The 20644-nt window shown below is 40.1% G+C and overlaps 1 protein-coding gene across 4 annotated transcripts in view; it reads right to left on the reverse strand.

The window, feature by feature from the left end:
• LOC129817358 (disheveled-associated activator of morphogenesis 1-like) overlaps window positions 1–20644 on the reverse strand; it is a 145142-nt gene that overhangs the window by 53843 nt on the left and 70655 nt on the right. For all 4 annotated transcript variants that reach the window (XM_055872502.1, XM_055872503.1, XM_055872499.1 and 1 more), the window contains exons 2-3: window positions 18075–18369; window positions 509–598 (exon numbers count right to left, since the gene is read on the reverse strand). In XM_055872502.1, coding sequence (XP_055728477.1) covers window positions 509–598; window positions 18075–18260 — 276 coding nt within the window. In that variant the 5' untranslated portion in view covers window positions 18261–18369. The remainder of the gene's footprint in view (window positions 1–508; window positions 599–18074; window positions 18370–20644) is intronic.

Consider the following 20644-nt stretch of genomic DNA (forward strand, 5'->3'; position numbering starts at 1 on the left):
CTCATAGGGGTCAAAGAGTACAGGAAAATAGTAAACATCCTCTTACAGACTTTTCTCCACAGAAAGCGGCTATCCTGCATTTTAGCTGATTGAAACCCTTGCACAGCATCAGGCGATTGAGAAACTTCCGCAAGATTTATTATGACCGGTACAGGGGGAGGGGGGCACATTAATATTGTGGGCCGTTCCACTCGATGAGAGATTTATTCACTGCAGCTCTTTGGTTAAAGAGATTAGATGCTTTGCTGAGAACATCTTCATTAAGTGAAGTGGTCCTCTAAAATGTTTTGGAGAAGTTGGCGCAGTCTTCTGTTGAAATTAACCAGTGATGGATTAGTTAAGCTAAAAGGGCAAGAAGCTTGGGCTTGCCTTACGCCCTCTAATGGGGCACAGAAATGCATTTATACCAAGATTACTACAACAGGGAGACCGACACAAACATGCATATGCACGCAGACACACTTGAATTTCATGACAAGCACACAATGATGCGGGCAGAAAACCTTACCTTTTTCTTGCTGCAGTAGATCTGCCATTTTTTCTCTGCAGGCAGGTTGAACATGGCCTCCCTGTGTTTCTCTGTGAGGTCAAGTTCATCCTGCAGAGAGAGAGAGTGGGTGGGAAAGGGGGAGAGATGGAGAGAGAAAATGGGTCTGTGTGAGTAGCCTACAAATACAGTAAATATAATCTACACACAAACCCTTATTGATTAATTAATGTCTAGACAATATATAATTCACAGTTGTACATTAATGTGGAATACAACTTGTAGACAACAGTAACAGGTGGCTGATCATTTTAGTGAGTTTTTCACCAACATTGCCAGCAACCTTGTTGACCAACTCAGAGAATGCTCTGTAGAATTTGCGAACCCTCATATTCAAACCTATTATTCAGCCAAGGGCATCTTCGAAGGACAGTTTGCCTTTTCCCAGGTTTCAATTTCAGATGTTACAAAGATGCTTCAAGATCATGACAAACAAAAAGACACCTTGGTTCTTGAGTGATGCTGCCGATCGTACAGGTGACACAGGAGTAGGGATGGGCATTTTACCTTTGACTGGTCGAGTACTCGCATGATTATTTTTCAAGTACTCAATCAAAATAAAAAGCTATTCTTTGAACAAGGTGGCACTGGATTTTTTTTGTGTGCATTTATCTATTTACAAACAGTAAGCAACAATGCCTAATGTATCATACCCATTACAGATAACGAATGCTAAATTGGCTCATTTACACTGAGCGTACAAAATATTAAGGACACCTTCTCTTTCCATGACAGACTGACAAAGTTCCTGGCAAGGGTGGACATCACCCTGTGTGAGAAGAATAGGAGGACCCTGGGAACACCTCTGATCCAGTGTCATTGTTCAGCGCCATGACAACAATTCTGAAAGAAAAACTTTGAATGACCCAGAACAAACTGATGAGAATTATACTCAAGCTAAGCCCCAGAATGGACATTGATCCTAATCATCTCAGGGAACTGCACCGGTTTCCAGTTGACCTTCCATCATACCAGAGCCAGCATTGCCAACGTCAGACTGCTAGACTATAAGAGAAAGGCTGGATTGTCAAGCAAATCACTGCCGGTCTCACAGTCATTAACCATTAATGAACATAAACACATTAGCACCTCCTGGCTTCCACACATAGCCTACAAGCCACTAATGCAGACCTTTGGAGCATCTACATTTAAAAAGTATAATACATCAATGTAATATAGCCTACACCTTCACAATAAATCCATTATTTATTTTAGACAGGTCTACAGAAACATGATATGAAGAAAATGTCCAAACGATTACTGAGCACAAGTGGCTATTCTGTGTTAACAATGACACAGGTACTCCTACATGCTTAATTTAAGAGTTATTTATGTAACATTAGTTGTGATACAAATGTTGAGCTACGTGTTTAGATTTTTTTATACATTCTAAGGCTGCATGATGCGACTCGAATGATGATTTGAAGAAAGTTGCATGAGCTGTCCTTCATTTTTGTGCAGGCTGCACACACTTCATCAGTCTCATTCACAATTTGACAAGCACTTGATGCCTCAAATTTCCCGGCTGCATCCCCTTTGTGCCCGTAACAACCCCTAAAAAAAATACATGCCTTTTGCGGCCAGTGGCCGTTGTGCCCTTGGGCTTAATATAATAATTATAATTCCCTTCTCCCGGCTGCGTGCCGAAGCCCCTCACTCACATGGCTCTCAGTCACGTGATCGACACATTGGGGATGCAACTGCGCGCGTCCTTATCCAATTCTGGAAGTGAATATTGAAGATATTGGTAGAACTGTCCACATTTACTTTGTCAGCCAACAAGATGAGTAGGCCTAACAAACAGCAAAAGCACTTGCCTTTGTCAATCTACTATCCCCCATAGTACAAAAGTCAACCTATTTTATTCTGTGCGAGAGAAAAATACCACAAACATAGTTTGGGACAGGTGTGGGATGCGATAGATCCCAAATGAATACAACCACGAGCTTAAAAAAGCTTAAAATAAACTATTAGGCCATTTTAAAAACACACACACACACTACTAGTCAAACATATTTATTGAAGGGTTTTTCTTTATTTAAAAAAAAAAATCTACATTGTAGAATAATAGTAAGACATCAACTAGAAAATCATTTAGCAACAAAAAAAAGTGTAAAACAAATCCAAATATACAATACCGTTAAAAAAATACGGGGTCATTTAGAAATGTCCTTGTTTTTTCCTGTGTTCCAACGGCACGTTGTGTTAGCTAATCCAAGTTAGGTGGGGTTGCGGTTTACAGTAGGTGCACTTGATTGCTGCCTTGTGTGCCGGGTAGTCGAAGTGATCGCATTTTATCTACGGTAGCGTCCCACCTGGCCAACATCCAGTGAAATTGCAAAGTGCGAAATTCAAAAAAACTAAATTCAAATATTTAACATTCTTGAAAATATATGTGTTATACATCAAAATAAATCTTAACTTCTTGTTAATCCAGCCACCGTGTCAGATTTCATAAAGGCTTTACGGCAAAAGCAAACCATGCAATTATCTGAGGACAGCACCCCGCATACAAACACATGAAAATCATATTTCAACCAGGCAGGTGCGACACAAAAGTCAGAAATAGCGATATAAAAAATGCCTTACCTTTGATGATCTTCTTCTGTTGGCACTCCAAAAGGTCCCAGTTACATCACAAATGGTCCTTTTGTTCGATAATGTCCTTCTTTATATCCATAAAACCTCAGTTTGGCTGGCGCACTTCAGTCACTATTCCACTCAGTTTCCCTCCATCAAAATGCATACAAAATGAATCCCAAACGTTACAAATAAACTTTTACAAACAAGTCAAACAACGTTTATAATCAAACCTTAGGGTACCCTAATACGTAAATAAACGATCAAATTTAAGATGGAGAATAGTATGTTCATTACCGGAGATAAATAAAGAACGCGCTTTCCTCCACGCGCTTAGAAACACTACAGCCAAAATGGGAGCCACCTAGAAAAACAACAATTTCTGGGTCATTTTTCCAAAAACCAGCCTGAAACTCATTCTAGACTGTTGACATCTAGTGGAAGCCCTAGGAACTGCAATTTGGGAGTACTTGGGCTCCAAGTACTTTTTTGGGTGGGGGATGGTTTGTGTCTTAAGGGATTTCAATTGTCTTAAGGGAACAAACTACGCTTACCCAGCGAACCCTGAGAGCGAATCAAGTGCAACTATAGGCGTACCGCTGGCCAATCAGATATCGCAGATCCCTGTGCAGCTTCCATGAGCCCACAGCGAAGTTCATACTGTGAGATTTCAAAACGTATAAAACCATGACTAGCGAGAGACTGCCAGCGAATACAGCAAAGAGCAGCTGTGAGTTCACGTTTACTTTTTTATTCAACACTTTTATAAGCCATAAAACACGTTTCTCCCTATCCACTCGCACTACAAAGTGTATCGACAGACTTGCGTTATTATTAGCGTCTTGTCTTTCTTAATAGAGGAATATTTCACATTTTCTGGTCATAGGTAACAACATGAATTGGTGTGTGGCAGAAATAATGAAGTGCGACTTATGAAATATGATTTTTTTATTGTCTGAGAAAAACCACAGTGCAATGCATGGGTTAAGTTAAGTAATGTTGAACTTTTTTCATTAAAGCGAGTCAGTGGTTCCTGCACCACATGCAATTGCTTTGGAGTAGTTAAAATAATGTTTAGATATTTCAATATGATCAATCGATAAATGATCTAGACCTACATGCAACAGTATCTTGTGCTTTTGACTATGGTTTCATGAGGCCCATTTCACATGATATGCCAAAATCCTTATAACCACTAGGCTAATAAATAAACACGTTTTCTTTTGATTATTTAATGACCTACATCATGTTATTTCAAGTTATCCATTTGGAGCACAACATGCCGTTGTTAAAAAATATGTCTAAATTGGGCATGCCGATAAGTTGGGCAATTGAAGGTACACTACATGACCAAAAGTACATCTCATTCCTAAGTTATGGGCATTAATATGGAGTTGGTCCCCCCTTTGCTGCTATAACAGCCTCCACTCTTCTGAAAAGGCTTTCCACTAGATGTTGGAACCTTGCTGCGGGGAATTGATTCCTTTCAGCAACAAGGGCATTAGTGAGGTCGGGCACTGATGTTGGGCAATTAGGCCTGGCTCGCAGTCAGCATTCCAATTCATCCCAAAGATGTTTGATGAGATTGAGGTCAGGGCTCTGTGCAGGCCAGTCAAGTTCTTCCACACCGATCTCAACAAACCATTTCTATACGGACCTCACTTTGTGCACGGGGGGGATTGTCATGCTGAAACAGGAACGGGCCTTCCCCAAACAGCACAGAATTGTCTAGAATGTCATTGATATGCTGGCCTAGCTCGAACCATGAAAAACAGCCCCAGACTATTATTCCTCCTCCACCAAACTTTACAGTTGGCACTATGTATTGGGGCAGGTAGCGTTCTCCTGGAATCCACCAAACACAGGTTAGTTCATCGGACTGCCAGATGGTGAAGCGTGATTTATCCCTCCAGAGAACGCGTTTCCACTGCTTCAGAGTCCAATGGCGACAAGCTTTACACCATTCCAACCAATGCTTGGCATTGTGCACGGTAATCTTAGGCTGGTGTGCAGCTGCTTGGCCATGGAAACCCATTTTGTGAAGCTCCCTACGAACAGTTCTTGTGCTGACGTTGCTTTCATTGGCAGTTTAGAACTAGGTAGTGAGTGTTGCTACCGTGGACAGATGATTTTTACACGCTACGCACTTCAGTACTTGGTGGTCCTGTTCTGTGAGCTTATGTGGCCTACCACTTCACGGCTGAGCCGTTGTTGCTCATAGACGTTTCCACTACACAATAACAGCACTTACAGTTGACCGGGGAAGCACTAAGAGGGCAGAAATATGACAAACCGACTTGTTGGAAAGGTGGCATCCTATGACAGTGACACGTTAAAAGTCACTGACATCTTCAGTAATGGCCATTCTACTGGCAATGTTTGTCTATGGAGATCGCATGGCTGTATTCTCGATTTTATACACCTGGCAGCAACGGATGTGGCTGAAACAGCTGAATCCACTCATTTGAAGGGATGTCCACATACACTATATATACAAAGTATCTAGGGCTTACAGTGGCAAGAAAAAGCATGTGAACCCTTTGGAAATACCTGGATTTCTGCATAAATTGGTCATCAAATTTGATCTGATCTTCACCTAGGTCAGAACAATAGACAAACAGTCTGCTTAAACTAACACACAAACAATTATCCATTAATGTCTTTATTGAACACCGTGTAAAAATTCCCAGTGCAGGGTGGAAAAAGTATGTGAACCCTTGGATTTAATAACTGGTTGACCCTCCTTTGGCAGCAATAACCTCAACCAAATATTTTCTGTAGTTGCGGATCAGACCTGCACAACGGTCAGGAGGAATTTTGGACCATTCCTCTTAACAAAACTGTTTCAGTTCAGCAATATTCTTGGGATGTGAACTGCTCTCGAGTTCATGCCACAGCATCTCATTCGGGTTGAGGTCAGTCCAGAAGGCGTTTTTTCTTCCGTTGAAGCCATTCTGTTGTTGATTTACTTCTGTGTTTTGGGTTGTTGTCCTGTTGCATCACCCAACTTCTGTTGAGCTTCAATTGGCGGACAGATAGCCTAACATTCTACTGCAAAATGTCTTGATGAACTTGGAAATTCATTTTTCCGTCGATGAGAGCAAGCTGTCCATGCCCTGAGGCAGCCCAAAACCATGATGCTCCCTCCACCATACTTTACAGTTGGGATGAGGTTTTGATTTTGGTGTGCTGAACCTCTTTTTCTATACACATAGTGTTGAGTTGTTTGGAAGGAACACACAAATGTAGTTTCATCTGTCCACAGAATATTATATACTGGAACATCCAGGTGCACTTTTGCAAACTTCAGACGTGCAGCAATGTTTTTTTTGGACAGCAGTGGCTTCTTCCATGAACACCATTCTTGTTTGGTGTTTTACATATAGTAGACTCGTCAGAGATGTTAGCATGTTCCAGAAATTTCTGGAAGTCTTTAGCTGACACTCTAGGATTCTTCTTAACCTCATTGAGCATTCTGCGCTGTGCTCTTGCAGTCATCTTTGTAGAACGGCCACTCCTAGGGAGAACAGCAACAGTGCTGAATTTTCTCCATTTATAGACAATTTGTCTTAACTGTGGACTGATGAACGTCAAGGCTTTTAGAGATACTTTTGTAACCCTTTCCAGCTTTATGCAAGTCAACCATTCTTAGGTCTTCTGAGATCTCTTTTGTTCGAGGCATGGTTCACATCAGGCAACACAGTGAATGTTTAAATTATGTATTCAATATAGAGTAGAAAAATACAATAATTTGTGTGTTATTAGTTTAAGCACACTATGTCTGTCTATTGATGTGACTTAAATGAATATCAGATCAAATTTGATGACTAATTTATGCAGAAATCCAGGTAATTCCAAAGGGTTCACATCATTTTTCTTGCCACTGTATGTTAACTTTGATTTTAGTTCAATGTAAATTATAGACCTTTCAAACATTGTATGCAACTTTAGAAATCGGCAAATTACTTGAACAGATTTGGTAAAAAAAATAAAAAGTTATGCATGCCAACATAATAGGCAACAATTAATAGTAGGCAAAGTGACTGTCAGGTGAAAATGATATAAATCCTTTTACCATTGCAACATTTGATGTAGTCACATTCACTGTGGTTGTCTGAAGCGATGCCTCATGGCAATTGGCTATTCCTCGTAACTTGCAACCGTGTCAATGAGCGTCAACAGGATCTTTTCCTTTGCCTCAAACTGCAACGATTACCAGCTGAGAAACTTTTAATGAGTTGATTTGACTCCTGACTTAGAGTTTGTCTGTGCATTGTCATAACATCCTCCTAAAACCTACTCCGAGTTGGGGCTCGGCTGGAGCGTATCAAAGAAACGGGGTAAACCGTCTCCGAAAGGGGCTCTCCCAATAGACGCGAATCCACATAGGGCGGGAGGAACCGTCTGTCTGAACACCAGCCAAAGGCCGGCCGACATGGGCCCTCCCAGGTGGATAACGAATGACAATCGGTCAAAAGAAATTAAACTGGCTGGACAACAGAGGGGAACCATGGAGACGCAAGATGAACCAAGCTGGGGACTGGACTCGAGAGCCTGCCCTCCCCGCGGCTAAACAACCACAAATCGGTCGCCGAAGGGATGGGCACCTTCATAGGATTAGAACCATGGTCATGAAGGACCCAGAACTCGCAAGGTGAAAGCTTTAGTTATTTTAGTGTTAAAACAGGTTTGAACCTTTTCTGAGAAGTTTTTATTTGATTTATTTGACCATTTCAAAACAATACAACCACGCATGTGGATACAATACAATGCCATTAAAATCATTGAGTATGACACAAAAAAGTTTTAAAACCTATTTCTATTGTGGCCCACATGAATACATCTCATCAATAGGGTGGAAACTGTAAAAGGAATAGCATAGATTACCATGTAACCTTCATGGAAAACAATGAAACTTTTTTTAAGCCTGTGCCGTTTTAAAGCATTTTGCCCAGAAACCATTTAAGGTTTATCTTGAAAATCCTTAGCGTAAGGATATATTTTATATGGTTTGGTACACCATTCCATTCCTCTGCACCAGGGTTAAGGAAATAGCTTTTTCCTGCCATGCTCCAATAGCGCCGCAGTCTGATATTGGCAACACTGGCTCTGGTGTGATGGCTATGAGAGTCCCTAATGAAATGAAAATAACCAGACAGGTAACTGGGGGAAGGTCATGTACAACTTTAACAACCATCAACAGTTTGATCAGCACCACCCGGAGATCAACTGGAAGCCAGTTCAGTTCCCTGCAATGATTAAGACAAACGTGCATCCTCGGGATGAGCTTGAGTATAATTCTCATTAGTTTGTTTTGGGCCGTTTGAAGTTCAGAGTTTTTTTTATGCCACTGAACCATGAGATACATTGCCACTATGGCTATGCTTGTATCAGAGATGTTGCCATGGTTCTCATAGTCTCTGTATCCACGAACTTGGCTACCCTTGCCAGGATCTTTGTCCTGGAATGAACATTCCCAATGACCTTTAGAGCCCTGGGTTAATCGGTCATGTGTTCACATCCCAAGTTTGTAACAGAGCATTTTCCCTTCACCGCTACACCATTACACTTGAGAAGTTGGAAAGGTTTCTCACTTTGTTTTTGGAACCAAACAGAGTTTGTTGTCGGATAACCACTTACTGACTTATGTCATTTCGCAGCTCAGGGTGTTTTCAACGATCTCCTTATTCTTATGTGAAACCAAGAGGGCAGAATCATCTGCATACAGGAACAGAGGGCTTGATCAGGCAGAATCCATGTCATTTATGTAGAGCAAAATGTTCCCCTGGAGGACACCAGTGTATCTCCTTAGCATAAGACAGTGTCCCGGCTACATCCACCCTTTGGACCCTATAAGTTATGTATGACTTTACCCATAATAAGGAGTTGGTGCAAAAATCAATTGCTTTCAGTTTGTACAACAAAATATCATGGTCCACAGTATCAAATGATTCTGTCAAGTATAGTAAACAGGTATCGGTAGAATAAGATTGTCTAAAACCGGACTGAAGGTCATATAAAATGTCATTGTCATCATTGTACTTTATGATCTGTTCATGGAGTGATTTTTCTGAAACCTTTGACAACACACCCAAGATTGACACTGGTCTGCAGTTCCCTTGTTCAACGTTGCTTACTTTCTTGAATAAAGGAACTCTTCGACTCGTGATACCTATCATGTTGAATGGAAAGGTTGATGATGTGTGTTACATAAGGTCCGATACAATCAGTAGCATCACTCAGGAATCTAGCTGGGATGTTATCCAGTCCTGTGGCTTTCTGTTTGTCTAGATCTTCAAGCATCTTTGATGTTTTGTGGATACGGGTCCTGGTCATGTGAGGAAAAATACCATGATTTTCAGTAACAACAATCAAGATTGAACTTGCATGCAAATGATCACAGGCCAGTGGGCAACATTTTTATGACTGTCCTGAAAGAAAACCTACTGCATTGTATGAATCGAAATTAGTCTTTCATCAGGTAATGCAGAACTAAATCTTTGCCACAAACCTCTGATAGCAACACCGACAACCATAAGACTAGAGAATGCATTGTTCTCTAAATGTATTTTAACCTAGAAAGACTTTCCTACCTCTGACTGTGAACAAAGTGATCAACAAAGCCAGGATATACTTATTGTAAGTCAGTCTTAGCCAGAGTCTGTTAAAATGATTAAAATGTCATGTTAATTCAATGGTGTCCGTGTGTCTGTATATATCTATTTGCACTGTGTGTGAGTACTAACTGTCAGAGCATGCATGCAAGTCTGTGTAGAAAATGTGTGTACCCAAATGGTCTTCGTGGGGCGGAGGGGTGTGGTGGGGTGTGAGAGTCAGCTCGACTATTCAACTATAATTTCTGCATGCAACCACATTTGCAGCAAACAGGCGCTCTCTCTGGAACTGAACACTGTCTCACATGTGTTCATAGGGTTCCTATCTGGGCAGGGAGCCACTGGGAAGGGATGCAGGGTGGAGGAGCTCTTCCTCTGAAGTATTTTTCAGCTACGGGCAGTGGCGGACCCGTGGAATTGTTAAATTAGTACCTGCGCTGTTGTGTAACAAGCAAGCCAAATCAGACGCAAGCCAGATGTTTTGGGTGCAAGATTAATAGCGTCATGTTATGGCTGGGTGATATATAGAATTAATTCCAATGTATGTTTCAGTGCAATGTTCCAAATGCCTGTATCGCAAGAATCAATATGTGTATTATATTTTTAATGTGCACCTTCCCACTCACACACAAACACCAAGCCCCTTCCCCTGTCACTCACAACAACAACAATGAAAGATAAATGCTTGTTGTCAGAGAGGAAGAAGTTTAAACTCACTATTTACACGAGGTTTCGTCCAACAGAAACGCTAAGAGACATTTTACTGTAATAGACGAGAAATTAGCCTTTTTTTTTTTTGCTCAACTGACAAAATGTAGAACAGAGCAGACCCTATTAAAACAAGAGAATCGATGTTCATTGATAGTTTCAAATTAATGCTCAGTTAGTAGCATTTACTGTTAGCAGCATTTCAGCGAACATTGCATATACAGTTGAAGTTGGAAGTTTACATACACCTTAGCCAAATACATTTAAACTCAGTTTCACAATTCCTGACATTTAATCTCAGTAAAAATTCTCTGTTTTAGGTCAGTTAAGATCACCACTTTATTTTAAGAATGTGAAATGTCAGAACAATAGTAGAGAATTATTTATTTATTTCAGCTTTTATTTCTTTCATCACATTCCCAGTGGGTCAGAAGTTTACATACACTCAATTAGTATTTGGTAGCATTGCCTTCAAATGAACTTGGGTCAAACGTGTCGGGTAGCCTCCCACAAGCTTTTCACAATAAGTTGGGTGAATTTTGGCCCATTCCTCCTGACAGAGCTGGTGTAACTGAGTCAGGTTTGTAGGCCTCCTTGCTCGCACATGCTTTTTCAGTTCTGCCCACACATTTTATATAGGATTGAGGTCAGGGCTTTGTGATGGCCACTCCAATACCTTGACTTTGTTGTCCTTAAGCCTTTTTGCCACAACTTTGGAAGTATGCTTTGGGGTCATTGTTCATTTGGAAGACCCCATTTGCGACCAAGCTTTACCTTCCTGACTGATGTCTTGAAATGTTGCTTCAATATATCCACATAATTTTCCTCCCTCATGATGCCATCTATTTTGTTAAGTGCACCAGTCCCTGTTGCAGCAGAGCACCCCCACAACATGATGCTGCCACCCCCGGGCTTCACGGTTGGGATGATGTTCTTCCGCTTGCAAGCCTCCTCCTTTTCATCCAAACATAACGATGGTCTTACGGCCAAACAGTTCTATTTTTGTTTCATCAGACCAGAGGACATTTCTCCAAAAAGTACGATCTTTGTCCCCATGTGCAGTTGTAGTCTGGCTTTTTTACGGCGGGTTTGGAGCAGTGGCTTCTTCCTTGCTGAGCGGCCTTTCAGGTTATGTCGATATTGGACTTGTTTTACTGTGGATATAGATACTTTTGTACCCATTTCCTCCAGAATCTTCACAAGGTCCTTTGCTGTTGTTCTGGGATTGATTTGCACTTTTCGCACCAAAGTACATTCATCTTCAGGAGACAGAACGTGTCTCCTTCCTGAGCGGTCGGCTGCGTGGTCCCATGGTGTTTATACTTGCGCACAATTTGTACAGATTAATGTAGTACCTTCAGCCATTTGGAAATTGCTCCCAAGGATGAACCAGACTTGTGGAGGTCTACAATTGTTTTTCTGAGGTCTTGGCTGATTACTTTTGATTTTCCCATGATGTCAAGCAAAGAGGCACTGAGTTTGAAGGTAGGCCTTGAAATACATCCACAGGTACACCTCCAATTGACTCAAATGATGTCAATTAGCGTATCAGAAGCTTCTAAAGCCATGACATCATTCCTGGAATTTTCCAAGCTGTTTAAAGCCAGTCAACTTAGTGTATGTAAACTTCTGACCCACTGGAATTGTGATACAGTGAATTGTAAGTGAAATAATCTGTCTGTAAACAATTGTTAGAACAATTACTTGTGTCATGCACAAAGTAGATGTCCTAACCGACTTGCCAAAACTATAGTTTGTTAACAAGAAATTTGTGGAATGGTTGAAAAACGAGTTTTAATGACTTCAACCTAAGTGTATGTAAACTTCTGACTTTAGCTGTAGGATGTGGGACATCTATTTCTAGTTAGGAGGTGGCCAATGCATTGCAAATAGTTGTGCAATGCTTAAAACAGTGCTTGCATTCTAAAATATAGGACGATTACATTAAAGTCATTTAGTATTATTAGCCTGTGTTACCCTGTGGAGGCAGTCATAGTAACAGGTTATACTTGTTTTAAACTAGAAGTATGTCATTGTCGGCTCTGGTCGGCTTTGCATGTTATGCAAAGCCGACCAGCCAGGCCGGTTTATCTGAAGTACTAGCATAACGATAACAAGCTAGTGTAATGCTTCCCAAAGGCCATCTCCATTTCAGAGCTTTAGCTGTGTAAACGAAAACGAAAATGGCAGACAGGAACCCAAGGCTCCATCAACCAACCTCTATGTCAAGCTCACCTGACAGCACTCCGTCAACATGCCGCTGCTCAAAGACAGGACTTGGTCAGCTGAGACTCATATATATTTTCATATTGTATAATAGTCGCTAACCCTAGAAAAGGATTTGCTTCTACAGACTTATTACAGGCACAAATGTCCTTACCACAGTAATAAGGAAAGAGTTAAATTGCATTTAATTTCAAACAAACCCATTGATAAGATTAAAATGATTGAGGATTATAGCCTTACATATCAAGATCTATAGTTTAGGTGTGTGTTAACACTAGCAACATAACACATTCATCAGTCATCTGATCTTCATTGCGATGTGTCATGGTCATTAAACATGTTATTTATTATCGCAGGGAGAAATTCTGGGGTTTACTTCCTTGGGAATACTGCTGGGGGGAGACGTTCAAAAGGTGCCTGCCATGACAGACGTCTGGCAATGGCCTTAGTGGGCTTTATGCAGACTATGTGTACAGGGCCAGAGAGTTCCCATGTTGTGTATAAACGAATGCTATGAAAGATAGCATGTTGAGGGAAACCAGAGCCAATAGAGCTTAAGTTAACTGTCATAAGGCAGGGAATAGCCAAGCTACAAGCTGATGAGTAGTGTGAGGCTGAAGGCCTCTTTAGATGACCTCACCAGACAGGCCTCTCCTACTTAACTCCAGTAGCCTATCCTCCTAGGGCCATCAGGAAGGGGGCTGTTCTGAATCAACTACCATATAGTGCTAAAGATGACAAGATATAGACAAGCCAAAAGCAAGGCCTGAAAATTCTAACGATCAATTTCACTCTTAGACATACAGTAAAATACATCTGAAGAAAAATACAGCAACACTTTTACTTATCTCACTGCTTATGTCTGTGCATTGCTACATATCCAATTGAATCCTGTCCGGATGCGTTTTGATTTCTGTGGTAGCATATAAACAAACCCATTTCTCCTGTAGTCAAATAAAATCTGTGGTTTTGTGTTGAGTACAGACAAAGAAGGCTCTTCGTACGATGCTTCCAGTTTCAGAATAAGACTTTGCTGCCTGGCAGTAGCTCGTTGCATAAACAAAGGAACTGCATAAAACATTGCTGAGGTAGGTTTCCTTGAATCAAGTTATAAATATATTTTAATATGACAGTTTGTTTTATTCTATTTATAAGACCAAGAAAAGACACGGGTCTAGTTGGTTGGCCTTTTAAATCCCAAATTAATCTGAGTTTAACATCAAGCATACAGTTTATGGATCTTCCAGTATTTCCCTAATATGGTATTCCTTTTGAGGTACAGATGTAGTTCGGAAGAACAATTAGGTTACTCTCTTTCGTTCCCCAGGGAAGAGTCTATTTGGGTCTATAAAGGCAAAGCCTAATTATCAGTACTACTATGTTAAATGTATTTTCTCTCCACAAAACAGCACCTGTTGCGCACCAATACACAGGATGACACTTAAGGTAGCAATAGCATGGGATGCAACATTTTGGACATTGTAAAAGAAAATACAGATTACAACGATACATTTACAAGATGCTTCCATGCGACATTCATGGCTAGAGACAACAGCACGCAGCTTGCCATTGAGGTCTAAAGATGTTCTGACCCAATCTAAAATGGGACTGGCAATGTCTCCATGCTCTGTGAGCTGCTCGGTGAAGTCGCCAGACCTGTCATTCAGAAAAGAGTCTCAGAACCTTCACCAAGGAACACTGTAGCCTTTGGGAAAATCCCCACATTTATTCAGCATCCGCCTACAGACACAAAACATTAAAAAGACGCAGTGAAAGTGCGGTAAAATACATGTTCATTTTAGTTTCCCTAACCATATTAGCACAGCTCTACGCTAGTTATAAGGCCGATGGCTACTCAATTCATATGCCCTGTGATTCAACTTAGCGACTCAAAAGGGTCGTTCTGCGAAATGAGGCCTTTTGCATCCCTTTGATATTTTAAGTAGAAAGTGTGCACCAATATTGAATTTTAAAAGTCCTTTAAGATAGACCACATACAAAATTATATAAATGGGCTTTGTTTTACATGAATAAAGACTTGCTACAATTCTGCATTTTGGCATGTGCCTCTATGTACCTACCCTGTTACTTCTAGGAAGATTGTTGACCCACTTAACCGAGGAGGAGTTTGGGGGTTTTCACCATCATTGTAAAGCACTAGTTATATTATTGCTTTAACAAAGTCATTTCTGGAGGTTATTTATTCCATGTGATTAGTGATTCATAAGTAAAAAAAAATAAAAAATAAAAATAAATAAAAATAAAAATAAAAAACTGTCCCTCATTTTAACATCAACCGTCTTATATGAACTGAACTCTCGTTTTATTATGGTGAAACTATTCCTCTTTAAATATATATTTTTTAAAGAAACAAACATCTAATAGTAAAATCAGTGTAAAAGCAGGTGAGATGGTTCTATTCTTTTTGGATATGTTCTGGTGTTTTGTGGTGGAAAACTGAGCGGGTTCAGCTTAACAAGTCAACCCTGTTGCCCATGGAAAGAAAAAAAGGTTTTGTTAAGACTTGCATTTTATTGCCTCTCCCTGTTGCACACAACAAGCTTCCATTCCTCCTGTCACTATTTATGTCTGATTTAACTTCTACTTCATCACAATCCCGGATCCGGGAGCACCCTAATCAGTAAAAAAGCTGACTAGCATAGCCTAGCATAGCGTCACAAGTAAATAGTAGCATCTAAATATCATTAAATCACAAGTCCAAGACACCAGATGAAAGATACACATCTTGTGAATCCAGCCATCATTTCTGATTTTTAAAATGTTTTACAGGGAAGACACAATATTTATTTCTATTAGCTAACCACGATAGCAAAATACACAACTTTTTTTTCTCCACCATTTTTTTTTCATCACAATTTCGACCAAATAAAGATATAAATAGTCACTAACCAAGAAACAACTTCATCAGATGACAGTCTGAAAACATATTTATTGTATAGCATATGTTTTGTTAGAAAAATGTGCATATTTCAGGTATAAATCATAGTTTTACATTGCAGCCACCATCACAACTCTCACCAAAGCAACTAGAGTAACTACAGAGACCAACGTGAATTACCTAAATACTCATTATAAAACATTTGTGAAAAATACACAGCGTACAGCAAATGAAAGACAAACATCTTGTGAATCCAGACAATATTTCAGATTTTTTAAGTGTTTTACAGCGAAAACACAATATAGCATTATATTAGCTTACTACAATAGCCAACCACACAACAGCAATGATTCAAGCCAACAATAGCAATAACGAATAAACCAGCAAAAGATAATTTTTTCACTAACCTTCTCAAACTTCTTCAGATGACAGTCCTATAACATCATATTACACAATACATATAGAGTTTGTTCGAAAATGTGCATATTTAGCGGCACAAATCGTGGTTATACAATGAGAATAGAAGCCAAGCTGCCAACAAAATGTCGGGAGAAATCTTGGGAGAGGCACTTAATCTAAGGTGAAATCGTCAACCCCATTACGGTCAAACATGTTACTTAATTTGGCACTTACTACAAGCATTTGCCTACACTCAAAAGCATTTCGCTACACTCACATTAACATCTGCTAACTATGTGTATGTGACAAATAAAATTTGATTTGACTACAGTAATTTTTATATTTAATCTCTTGAAATGGGAAAACATGTTTTTTTATTACGTTGATGTGCTCTTTATGACAGAATGTTAAAATTATAAGATTATATATCTATTTTTTTTTTTACCAAGTTACACTACTCAAGAGACTCTTCGTGGAACAACCCAAAAGACAAAGGACAGAATTGTTAATGTGGCCGTGGCATGCGGACTGAATTAAATTATGACAAGAGAATAGTGCCTCACCATCTACAATCTATCTATTTGACTCAAGGAATCAATTCAGGTTCTACAAGGATAATGACTGCTGCATTGTTATACATTAATACTATAATTAGCTTTTATGAAGGGGACAATCATCATTCGTTTTATTTAGAGTCGACATACTAAACCATGTAAATTACCACCCTACAGCTCTGTTGGCTTGCCTCTAAAGCTAAGCAGGATCGGGCCTGGCTGATCCCTAGACGGGAGACTAAATTCTGCTGGAATAGTCTCAAACAGTTTCCTTCATACCTTCTAGCCCCATGACCAATGCCAGGGTAGTGGTCACGAGCTTGTTACTGGTCACAAGGGAAAGGACACCCGAGATAAAAGATATTCAAGACTACAGGGACAACCAACTTGGTTACCCTCTTTATACAAGAGCAAACAATCCGCTTCATGTCTACAGTTGAGCAGAATATAAATCTGTTAAATAAGGTAATGGTATTTTATAGGTGGCCGCTCCCTGCCAGCCCTGATCTTTTAAAGCTTTTTCACTAAATTACCTCCGACCCAGACAAATGAGGGTTTATCGGGCAAGTGGATGGCTTGTGTCTATCCCCTCAGTGAAAACATAGCGACTGGAAACCCCCTTTGTCATCACACTCCACTTATTCAATCCAGGCTGGAGAGAGGGAGGGCAGGCCAGACAAAAACAAGCAATTAGCAGAAGGAGGAGGCCGAGACGCAGGGCCTCTCAATAGGGGTCTATTGATGTGCAAAACGATCTGGTGGCGGCCTGCATAAGTGTGGCAACCATGTCAGAGGACCACATAAGCAGTGGATGGCAGATTAAAGAAGTGAGAACAGACTGAAAGGATGAGAAAAGGCAGCTAAACTGAGACGAGAGGGAAATGATTGCACAACGAAAGTAGGCTAAGCTCGGAATCGCTACTCACATCATGAAGAAGTAGTCTCCTAAACCACACCCACCTTGGGGGAAGTCAACTGCCATCTTTGCCCATTCAACATAACTGCGTAAATCTAGGCTATTACTTCTAAACAAAACAATTTTGCGGGTTCCCATATGGTTACAATGTTGTTTTGGTTATTGCTTGAACAGTTGCTAAGATTATATTTTGTTGTGATCGTTGCAAAATACCTATTTCAGATGTAGCAGTTGTTAGCTAGAATTCTAACACTCACCGACATGTGCTTCTAGCAAAGCTAGCCAAAGAGCATTTTACTGGTTGTAGTTGAAGTGATTTCATTTTAATGCAGTTGATTGGCGACGATTACAAAAACATTAAGCTGGATATTCAAACCTTACAATCCAATTATAATCCAAAAGTAGTGTGAAACGCACTCATAAGCAACATGTAAATGTAGACTTTTTTTTTGCTTGTGGTTTATTAGAACTCCTGTGTTCTCCCCCCCAGTGGGGAAATTGTGAATAGCGACCCGGAGTATTAAACCCGTGCTAGCAACAGAGCTCATTTTCAACTGTGGCCCATGTTCAGAAGATAAATCATGACAATCCTGACAATAATACCAAAAAGGAAACTCTGGTCGCTACGTACCACCAACTCGGAGAACATGCCGTCCAGCTCATCATAGCCTGGCATGGGCAGTGAAGGCTCCATGGTCTGCAGGGCGAAGTCCTCGCGCAGCTGGTAGGTGATCTCTGGGTGGTCGCTGCCACTCTGGAAGCAGCAGAAGATGAAGGAGATTCCGGCGCCGCCGCCACCACGCTTCCGGGGTGCCATGGCTACCGCTGGTGCAGCAGAGGGTTCAGGTTTGGGGGGAGAAGGGGGTGAGGCTCTTTCTGCAACACCTGCCTCCTCTACCTCAGTGTTTCAACTCCTTTAGAGAGCCCTGTGACGGTACAAAAATGGAGAAGATAGGGTCGGTTAAACAACACAATATCTAAACAATACAACATCCCTGGTTTACACAGCATGCATTAATTATAAGTAGGGCTAGGGTTTTTTCCTGCTCTAGGCCCAATTATTTTTTCCTGATAAGGAAAAAAACTCAGTTAGCAAGGGCCAGAGATTGAGCCAAATCACAGAAAAATAGCCATAATTAAAAAGGCTTTCAGTGGCTTGATAGAAACCTCACACTTAAAATGCAAATATTTAAAGAGGTGTCTGTTAATAAAAATCAAAGGGCACACTATCCCATTTCACTAGTTGTAAACGCACAGCCACTTGTATTGATTTACAACACAGGGTAAAAAGCAGATGGTAGGTGAAATCTAGACTCTCTCCCTCAGAAGCATCAGCTTTCCTTCCAGGACATAACAATTGTGATCAATCAAATTTCAATGAAATGTATTCATAAAGCCCTTTTTACATCATCTGACGTCACACAGTGCTGTACAGAAACCCAACCTAAAACCCCAAACAGCAAGTAATGCAGATGTAGAAGCACGGTGGCTAGGCAAAAACCTAGAGAGGAACCAGGCTCTGAGGGATGGCCAGTCCTCTTCTGTCTGTGCCGGGTGGAGATTATAACAGTACATGGCCAAGATGTTCAAACGTTCACAGTTGACCAGCAGGGTCAAATAATAATAATCACAGTGGTCAGTGCAGTCTAGAAGTTGCATCTGTTAACATGTTACCTTGCTATGCATGTGTAGAGGTCTAAACCAGTCAGTGAAGAGCATTAGAAACACCACAGACATATGGTTCAGAAATGCATTTCAACCTCAGGCCTTCTGAGCACAGGTGCTATATAACTTAATCAAACCACAACAGCTGTTCAATTCTAGAGATACGGTAATATCATGCACGTAATATATGTCTATGAGACATTTTTATGGGGGGGAAAAAAACAAAGAGACAATGTTGTAAGAAATAAAAATAGCATATGGTCAATTCTGTGGGAAAGTCAACTTTAGAATGCAAAAATAGTTATTCATTTCTAAATGACACCACATTCGTAATTATTTGTTTGAGTGTATGCTTTAGTTCACCAGTTTTAGTAAGACATTTGATAAAGTTTGGTCATTACGGAGTAGGATGCCAAGTCTCTAATAAGGCTTTTCAGTCAATCATATTCCATGGCTTTTGGAAAGGGCTCACAGAGCTTCTATTTATTTATTTTTCCCCACTTACAGCTGTCCCCCAGTGTTTGTTATGAAGTTGACATCATACTACATTGAACTGTCCTGAGTTTTATTTGAGAGTTCCTACAGTCTTTTAGGAAAATGAAAGGTTTTTGTAAAACATGCACCTTTCATCAGATCATCTTGAAACTTACTCTGTAAAGCCAACTTCCATTTAGGTTTTATATGGTTTGTAATTGGTATCTTTTCATTGTCAGTATCGTTTTTCAGCATTATGATATAGTCACATCCATAACAGTTGTGGATTAGATGGATACGGATGCATCGTATTCTTGGCTTCAGATGCATGTGCCACATTTTGTGTGCTTCTGAGAAATATTCTTCAGACTTTCAAAAAAGCAAATTGTTGATATCATGAAAATGCTGTGTTCTCTAAGATTTTCTTAGAAAAACACAGTATATGCCTAAATGCCTTTCTCACACATGGCAGTAACTTAGTGATAGATTTTTTTGATAAAAAGGTGTTTATCCACAATCTGTGAATATTCCATGATTGTGTTATTCTAAATTAAACACACCCAAAATATGCTGACTTCATCCATTGTCCCTAAAAGTGTATTGGCGGTGTAATAATTTGTGCAGCATCATGCCTCATTTGCATGTTTTATTGGAATTTTTCAGAAAAGGCAATACATTAAAAAAAAAAAAAAAAAAACTAAAATGTGTCTGCATTCAACTGTCCAACGTAAATTTCGACGCATGTGAAGATAAAAAAAGATGTTTCACCCATTATGGTATGTTGCCTTCCTGGCCTTATGCTTTGTAGTATACTATTCTGGTTACCTGTAATAATGTAACCCTAAAGTACTCGGCCTTCTGCTGACATTTTTAAAACATTCCAGATGACAACTAATCGATTTTGATCGCGAAAATCAGACTATTTCAGACTGTCACATCCATAACGATCGTATTTCCTCTCTAAAGTAATAATGGATATGACAATCTTTTCCTTCAAAATGGCTATGAATGTTTTAACCTAAGACTTACAAACTCAAGAGTTTTCTAATAAGTTAAGTCTCC

This window comes from Salvelinus fontinalis, chromosome 20, assembly GCF_029448725.1.
Source record: "Salvelinus fontinalis isolate EN_2023a chromosome 20, ASM2944872v1, whole genome shotgun sequence".
Taxonomy (NCBI): domain Eukaryota; kingdom Metazoa; phylum Chordata; class Actinopteri; order Salmoniformes; family Salmonidae; genus Salvelinus; species Salvelinus fontinalis.